General features: G+C 40.0%; 1 protein-coding gene across 1 annotated transcript; it reads right to left on the bottom strand.

Moving 5' to 3' along the window:
* Positions 1 to 3799: 3799 nt before the first annotated feature.
* LOC137298917 (homeobox protein E30-like) lies at positions 3800 to 7664 on the bottom strand. The gene is made up of 2 exons (XM_067831289.1): positions 7292 to 7664; positions 3800 to 5925 (listed from the first exon to the last, which is right to left on the bottom strand). The coding sequence occupies exons 1-2, from the start codon at positions 7587 to 7589 to the stop codon at positions 5606 to 5608; spliced, it is 618 nt and encodes a 205-aa protein (XP_067687390.1). The 5' UTR covers positions 7590 to 7664; the 3' UTR covers positions 3800 to 5605.
* Positions 7665 to 9506: the final 1842 nt, after the last annotated feature.

The following is a 9506-nucleotide window of genomic DNA, read 5'->3' as shown; positions in this document are numbered from 1 at the left end:
ATGAGCCTCGGGCAAAGAAAAGTGTAATTATACAGTTATTGATTCCTCAAATCATTTCCACATACGTGATTTGAAACACACGATAATCTAATAAATGAACTGAAAACCAGTGTTTGAAAGAACATTATACCAGTGTGACATCAATACGATCAGTAGAGTGTGACGTGAAGATGTATGTGCTGGTATAATGCAAATATTGGAGGACGCCTTTGGGACTACTCATTCATGTGTTATAACAGAATGTTCAGTCTAATTTCTTTTTCATATGGAATTATTTATCATGAAATAATACAAAGAGGGTAATTATTCGTATAAGTATGTGGCCAGAGTACAGCACGTTCCAATGCAGGCGTACATGTTACAATGTTACATATGTTGGTCCAGTAGAAAAAAACCCAACATAATGTTAGTTCACTCATTGACATGTTCTTTTGCGAACATATGATACAACAACACAAATAACTGTTAGTGAAAGAAATGCTTCATGAGAGATTTGGATCGGGTTTATAGGTTCGTCCTTAAAGTGATCATCAACGCGTTGTATTGGTCTCCTGTAACAGGGCTGTTCTATATGATTACCATACATTGTTAAAATATCCCTTTGTAGATGCTAACGGGTAAGAAAATACATAAGACCAGATTTGCAGAGGACGCGTTGTCTGATAAACGTGTCAATAATAAAACTACCTTAAATCAACTTGAAAAGAGAAGCACACGAGTAAGAGTACAATATTCAAAAATATTTGTAAAATCAAAACAAGAAACGTGGGTGTGGTTATGTGTGCATGAAAGAAGATATGTTGCGTGCTTTCCTTTTTGTAACCTCTGTATAAATCACGATCTTCTCAACGTGCCAGCTCTTTCTATCGTAATGACGAGGATACTGGAATTCTATTTATTTCTGTGCACTACCTATTTTTCATGCACCTCCAAACACAAAAACAACCGTCTGTGTGTGCGCGTATACATACGTGCGGCTTTATGTAACATCTGCACACGTGTAACTGCTAAACGAGTGAGGTGATATTTAACGTTGCACTGCTAAACGAAACGTCCATACTTGTTGTTAAGACATATTGTATATGGTGCATTGTTCCAGTAGTATATCACCGTTCCCAGTGCAATAAGGCACGGTATGGGCGATGCCTTGTCCAGTGGGATGACCGCTGCGTGGTGTGACTCACATGAATGAATTATTATCCCATTTATCTCAAACCATAATTTATCCCCACGCTGTTTTTAGGGGTATCTCCCATGGAAACAATAGATCCAGTCCGAAATTGCCCAGTATACAGTATTGGTTTCTTCACAAGACACCAGAAAATACACCAAACTTGATTGTCCTGATTTAACTGTTCGACTTAAATGATAATAAACAACGGATATTAAACAAAAGCCACATTAAACTCGAACTTAGGAATTATTCAGAGCAGAATCAAGAATAAAAAGCAAAAAATTGACATATTGTTTTCAGGTAATGAAATCCAAAACTGTAACTATCCTTGGTATATAAACACTACTCTTTAAAACAAACAATCCGCCATTGTCCGCCCTTTTACAACCGTGTCATTGGAAACCTATATGTAACACCTTCAACGAATGAGTCAATATAAAAATCAGAGCCGAGTGTAACTTGACAAAGAAATTAACCAGGCCTAATCCTGCAGTTAAGAAAGAAATGGTCGATGTTAGACGGGTGGTCTCGAGTTGCTACCCCCCACAGTGAAGGCCATGTTCCTAGTATATCTCCATTGTTATACGAATGCACTTTGTAGGGTAATCCCTACCCTTTAAACACGTCGTCAAGTGAGTATATATATGGAAACGAAGACGCTGAAGAATCTGTGCTGGGCAATAAACAGGTAATAATGTCCTAATGATGTGCAAATCTATTGTCATGCATGGTAGACGGGGGTATAGAGTCATTTCAATGCGGACTGGTGGCATTGTTGGTTTGTCAGTGTGTCAAAGAGTTGCAATGCATCTGGGGCTCATTTACCGTCAGACGAAAGGTGCTGACAAGCTACTCTATGTCAGTTAAGGCTAGTTATCCTGTTAGTGTCCAACACAAAGTTATTGCCCCACTGTCCTCTGTCTAGCGGTGATGTTTTAACATGTGTCGTGCATGTCTCGTCAAATGGGGAATGTATGTCAGATGTTTTTTTTTTAAATATACACCTGATGCCTTCAGAAGAAATTGGGAATATCAAACATATGGGTACATTTCATATAAGATATGCGTAAATATGCCCATCATCAGATATCACAATAGCTACCGATAGGATGTTTGGTCATTTTAATAACATTCAAGAAATCATATGACCTTTCAGTTAGAGGTGCGTCTGGGAAGCCTAATGGTTAAAGGTCCTTTCGTCACGCTGAAACCCCGGGTTCTGTTCTCCACATCGGTATAATATGTGAAACCCTATTCTGATGTCCCCCAGCGTGGGCGGCGTAACACAAAACTCACTCAGGATGTGAGTTTAAAACTCATTTTAACTAAATCTTGAAATAGCAAAGTCGGATTAAATGGTAAATGGTATGACTCTAGGAAATGGCAGTGAGAGTTAATACTACGACAGAACAAGCCTCTACCTGTGCGTGAATACTGGACGGCAGTTGGGACTGGAACGGATTCGGTATTCACGGCAGATCCATGAAGGACATTACTATATGATGTGAAATGGACCCGTACAATGGGTATGTTCTTTATAACTGATTGCCATAATCAAGTAACTTTTTAGGCATTTAGAAGCTCGAGCAGTAAGGAAGGATAGCACTACATAGATGAACAACTTCTGCATCACAGTGAGAGCTGATGTGCTCTGCTCATGTCCTCTCACTGTGATGTAGAATTTGTTCATTTATACACATGTATCTTTACTCTTCCTTTTTTGCAATCACATTTCCGTCATGGCCAACGTTACAAAGGAAAATGAAAAAAGGCGGCATGTCTTATTTGGGGAATGGTTTGAGTAAATGGTACTCCGAAACGTCATGCTAACAAAATAAAGAAGGTGATATCCTGAAAATTCTTGAATCGTGTTAATCTCGCTTAAACACTATTCGAAGACCTTACGTTAAATCGGTACATTATCTGTGCTAACGGACCAGAACGAGAGAGAATAATAATATCTGATTTACCCAGAATATGATCTTCTCCTTAATGAAGGTATGAGTGTCTGTTTTACTGATGAAGCATATTAAGTAAGAGGTGTATGTTGTAGGGGAACACGCTGCAGCGGGCAATATTGATCTTTGCATAGCATTGGCAAATAGTATGATTCCACAGTGACAATGAGTGAGAGAGTGAGTTGCGTTTACGCCTCTATTTCAGCAATATCACACCAGAAATGGACTTCACACATTGTATAGGTAGGCATGAGGGGAATCGGAGTGACGAACCAACGCTTTAACCACTAGCTACAAGAAAGCTCCACAAAAGAATACGCACATGAACTGTATGAAAAGAAACACAGAATTTGCTCGAATGTGTTTGTCGGTATGTATTCCACAAGTTCATTCATCCAGCACTATTATGTCAAGGAGGATATGCATAGATTAAAGTTTTGGAATATGAGGAGCATGGTGTTTCGGGGTATTTAATTTTTTTTTTCATTCCTCAGGCCTTTCAAACAGTAACATAGATAAAATAACATTGTTTTCTGTCGGCTTGGAGTGCAGTGGGTTCATGTAATGGTTGAGCGTGATGTAAATCGTCTCTTCAGACTTGTCAAGACAAAGCTAACTTCAGCATCGTGAATCACCCGTCTAAAGAATGAAAGCACAATAGATAATATTGAGTCATAGGTTTTATTTGAAATTCAATCTTTATCACAGGCTTTGTGTTGGATACGTGCAAATGCGACAACGTTTATATATTTAAAATGACAGCACACGGAGACAAGTGATCTCCAGAGCCGGGTAGGTCAATGAACGGAGGGGCTGGGGTTGGGCAAAGGCGGGATGGAGCTAGGCTGGGATGGGACTAATGTGGGGTTTCTTGCGGTGGGTTGGTGAATGGGGGTGAGAAAACCGATGGTGGATGGAAACGGGGTATGGTTGAGATGGGTTTGATGAAGAAATGGGTGGGACGTCGGGTAGAGCTGAAGTCTGGACGCGTTAAAATAGTGCGAGGGGTCGGGTCGGAAGAGAGGGGTGGGGATAATGCGAGATAGAAGGTTACTGCGAGAAGGGTTGGGTTACCATTGTTAGGGTGGGGAGGGGAGGGTAATGAAAAGGTTGCACTGGACGACAAACGTTGATGAGAGAAAGATGATGAACGGAGGAAGAGCTCCTGTGAGATTACCATGTCCCAATACTGGATAAACAGTTGAATGTGAAAAGGTTGGAATGGAGGAATTATAGTACAGGTCGACTGGTATGAAGAGCAATGAACACTATCGGCTGCAGGAAAGAAGATTTTGAATATCGTCATTAAAGACAGACAGCCTTACAACAGACACAGTGGACAGATATGGAAACATACAAGCCAAGCATCATGAGGAGTATGACAACATGCTGGCAGAGTAGGTAGAGTAAATGTAAGAGCTGAAGATGTACGGGAAGAGGAATTCTGTTAAGTCGAGTATTATTGATATGGCAAAATTGAAGAAGCTACTGTAAAGCACCTCCCATTCAAAGGGAATAAAGATTCTGTACATGCGTGGGACTTTGGCAACTACTAGCTTAGAACAAGACCAAGGTTGCTGGATATATGTACACTATATACAACATGATCATAATACTTGATGACCCTTTCTGGTATCATCGTATAAATACTTTAGCCAATACAACGTGATTGTATGGCATAATCTAGCACCGTGTTTTGTTCATGATATGACAATACCAATCTATAGCACAATGTTTTGTCACACAGTCAATGGCAACGTTTTGATGAATTAGTTAGCTTAAGCCGATGTTAGATGACGCCTAAAGAAAGGGGTATTTCGCAAGGAATAAACTTCAATGAGATGTCTCTATAACACACGACTGGTGTTAATTTCAGTCATTAAACCAGTTCTTTGATGTAGTGTTATGACACAACATTCTGTCTTTCTCGTTATCTCTCTTCGCTGTCTCTCGCTCCGTCTCGCTTCAGCTAACGTCTGTCCAGGCAATGGTGTCGCCAAAGACCGATGGTTCCAGCCTGCCGGACTGTTATTCCTTTGGGGAGTCTGGGGTGAGACAAGGTGACGGTCCATTTCCCCTTCGCTTTGGTCTCCACGTTCGCCGGTGATCAGCATGACGGTGTAATCATCTTTGGGTGCTGTGCAGCACATTTTCATGATGTTTATTATGTCTAGCGGGACACGTCATTATTAGGATGACTATCAAAGTTTAACCTGCTTTGAAATGGTTTTGGACATATCACAGTCTTATCGGCTGGTCAGTGGATGACTGGCTGGCTCGTCACTTACAAACAAGGTTCAAAGGTTTGCCATTGTTATGTAAGAATATGAAAGTTCTCGAGCAAATTTCAGCTGTAGACTTCTTGACAGAATATTCGCCAAATCATTTTTATAACGTAACTGTCGCCTTTGTGAGTCAAAGGGATAAACATCTGGTCATGGAGCCCAGAAAAGTTAGATTGACCTTCCCCATCTCAGGACATGTCCATCTCCTCGCCCTTGACGACAACTGTCGTGTGATTGTACAACCCCTCCGCTATCAGCCGCATTGCCAGGGGGTTCTTGGAACCGGTGCTCTTTTTCAGCTTGGCGCGTTTATTCTGGAACCAGATTTTTACTTGGGATTCATTGAGATTCAGTTCGCGGGCTAATGACTGTCGTCGCTGTTCAGATAGGTAGTGGTTGTCGTCAAACTCTTGTCGGAGACGTTGTAGTTGTGCTGTAGAAAACGCCGTCCTTGGGCGCTTGTCGTCTTGTTTGTCAGTTTTCTTGCGAGGCTTACGACATCGTGGACCTATGGAGAAAGACACGAAATCGTTACGTGCTTAGCTAGGTTGTACATATAGGTTAATACTTGTAAGAGTGTCATCTTAAACAGACAACGATCCATAAAACACTGACATCGCAAATGTCATCATTATGCAGTACAAGTTTCAGATGAATTGCATCTTCCTAATTACCTTGATATGAGTTGATATGCTTGTAAAACTGTCCAGAACATACACCTCTCTCAGTCTGTTCGTTATGAAAATTGATACCTGTGTCAGGTCATTTACTTAGAAAATACTAAAACTAACATTGAAGAAATTCAAAAATTATGAAACTAAAATTATAGAATATTTTTCATTGTCATTGAAATCCCTAACTAAAACCCTTTTATATATGTTGCTAAAATAGCCAGATTAGACAGCCTCAAAATGTACACGCACGAATGACTACAAGGAACAACGTGTTTTGAAAGCAAAATGGAAATACATAAATTATATTGACCAACAATACGCATCGTCGCCTAACCAGTGTCGCTTGCCATATTATTGATTAATAAAACCATAATGCTCATTTAAACAACTTCCTTTCCACCACAGCGAGTTACATTCCGAGTGTGGTTTTCTTTCCACGACACGCGACGAGCCAGCAAACAAACTTCACAGGAAGTTTTAAAAACGATCAGTTTTAACTCCCGCCGAATTGCACAAAACACTAAGATCATGAATGTTAGCAAGGAAACGTTCTCGCCATGAGCATGACGGTATCAGCTTGACAAATGTTAACCAATTGAAGAAGCGATAAATGTTTGGGTTAGAAAGAAAAACAAGATAAACATATTAAATGAGGCGGACTAAAGCTCCGCGAGAAAACCTCTCCTAAGTCGGACTCAATGAGAGTTTCATTTCTGAGTGAACCTGAGACATATTTGTCGAAGCTGGTGTTGCGGAACAAACTTCACGCTTTAGTGGGGAACCTACGCAATCATTAAAGTTGATCAACTTGATAAATATTTAGGTAGGAAGAAAGAAACTGATAACGTTGGGTTTTGGTTTCTTTTGAAACTTCTGAATGATTTCCTCAGACTGAATGGAGTTTTAAAGCCTACTTTCGTTTGCAATGATATTTCATTCATAATTTAGGCACGCAAATTAGCTGGGGTTTCAGAGAATCAAGATCGCCATTTGAGATAAATATTATATTAATTTATTTACACAAACTGATGAAAACCAAACATCTCTGCAAATCCATAAGCTTAGAGCAGTATTGGCGTATTTGGAATATCGAAAGTATTAATATGGCAAGCATGTGTAGACGTTGTTTGTGATAATAATCTAATACTAAATTTCTAAGTATGAACAATAATATTTGAATTAATAAAAACAAATATTCACCTGACGATGGTCTGTCTGAATATCGGGTGCAGAAAACCCAGGCCGGCAGTTCGAATTTACCGGGGGACATGGGGATTCCTCCTTTAGGCTTGGTCACACTCGGGGGTGAGGCGATCTCCGGTGTCGTCACACATCTTGGGGACAGCGGGGGTGGAGAGGGTGTTGTCGACACCCGTCTTCCAAAGTCAGGTTTGAGAATTTCTTCGATGCTAAAATTTGTAATTTTTTTGCAAGGTCCGAGAGGCTGTTCGATTTCTGACATGTTCGCTTCTTTCTTAATATCAAGCCCGACCACCATTGTGAGGTAATACAGTGGAATTGTCGTGTAGAAGCCGTGAGACGTCGCAATGTGTACAAGGAGCTTCGTCGTACGCTATTTCATATAGCCGTGGTACACTATGAGGGCGGAGCCTAGGGGTGGCTAAGTGTCGGGACATCGACCAATGAAAACCGCGCATATCGTATAATCCCGCCCGCCCGGGGGAAGAGACAGGTCATCCGATCGCTTGAGCTCGCGAGAGAAGCGGTAGTGGACTGTTCCCATATTAGCGTCAACACTGGCCGAAAAACACTTCATCAATCAATTTTACCAATCGGAACTTTGATGTCTGGGGCTAATACAAAGATATCGCGACCAGGCGGGACCGATGTCTCGAGGGGTCGGAGATATTTGCTCAACTCTCTCACTTTAATGCTACACCTTGATCCAGTCTCGCCCAGAGCTATTGAACGTATCTATTTGCTTGTCTGTATATTTACCTGAACTTCTGTAATTGATCAGTGATCCCTAGTCGACCTTATTCAGTGATTAATTGATCTGTTATTGGTAATTTCCAATCCAATTGTTACACGTCCTGATTTCTCTGGCGTCTCCGACAAGTGAGCCGATGGGAAGTGCAATTATTGAGCTCCACTCAGCTGATGACTGGAATTACATGCGGGAATTTTTATATGCTGAAATATTTAGCAGATTAATAATGGTGTTTCCGGTTACTAATGCCAACTTTTCAACACAGATGGAGCAGAGAAAATCAGCGTTCCCCATTCTCACCGTGAGAATTAGTCTGATTACATTCCACAAGCTATCAAAGCCGTCTGTTGAGTATACATAGATTTGGGAAACCAATATCTTTGAACTAACATAACACTATTTTAAAAAAAGGTTTTAATACTGCTCTGTTAGTTTCAAAGATTGACTTTTCTGATTGAGCACATTCAGATGCTCTGTTTATGAACCTAGACAAAACATTAGCCGAAACAAAAAAAATGTTCCTCCTAAACGTTTCCATTTGTTAAAAACTTCTATCATCTTCGTTCAGATTTCTGTTTTGAAGATGCTAAAAATGGGAAAAATGTATGTTGCATTTGACAAAAAAAGTCACCTTCAATAAACGAACACAAGCGGGTATTTTGAAAAATAACAAACATGTAGTTGAAGGTAAAAACATCATACGCTGTCATTGTAAGAACAAGATATATTTAAAACAAAAACTACAATCACTTACTACAATGTACGATATTTTACACACCTAATAAAGGATGCTCACGTTTGTGTGAAAGTGTTGAGGTGCTAGTGTTATAGATACTGATGCTCTTCTATAGGATGGTAGACGGATAGGACACATGTATTATAGATTTTCTCGCATTCCCGTGTGTCTGGGATGTCCATCTAATATATCACTGTTTGTCCAATAATGGCGTGAAATCAGCTCATTATGACAGTCGCAGACAAGAAAAGTACCTCAGAAGAAACAGCCACATCCGGCACGTTCTGTCCATGCTGATGACCCGTATCTAATGACGTCATGCTGACGTGCAGGTCACATGATGATTGTATGCTGTATAGTGCTTATATTGATCGGACATATGCTGTTTTCCTGCAGGATGATGTGCATTAACTTCGTCTTATAAAGAAATTAACGAAACCATTTGATTATATTGGTAATAATAAAAGCAAATGTTTCAACATTCATCAGGGAAATATAAATAATGTAGAAGGTGTTTGTAAAGTAATTATCATTAGTATATTTTGTATAGAATGCAAACGAATTGAAAGTAATATAGCACTAGGACAATTTTGCCCGTTCATAGATAAAGAATAATAACAGACAATGCAAAAGACGCATTTTATACCACAGGAGATATTTTCACGAAGAGGCCTCTGGCCAAGGATTTCTAATACAATATCCGGCCGTGTAACAATTACATGTTGGGG

The sequence above is a fragment of the Haliotis asinina genome, chromosome 10 (genome assembly GCF_037392515.1).
Source record: "Haliotis asinina isolate JCU_RB_2024 chromosome 10, JCU_Hal_asi_v2, whole genome shotgun sequence".
Lineage (NCBI taxonomy): Eukaryota > Metazoa > Mollusca > Gastropoda > Lepetellida > Haliotidae > Haliotis > Haliotis asinina.
The sequence above is the reverse complement of the archived record's forward strand: the minus strand, read 5'-3'. Positions and strand labels throughout refer to the sequence as shown.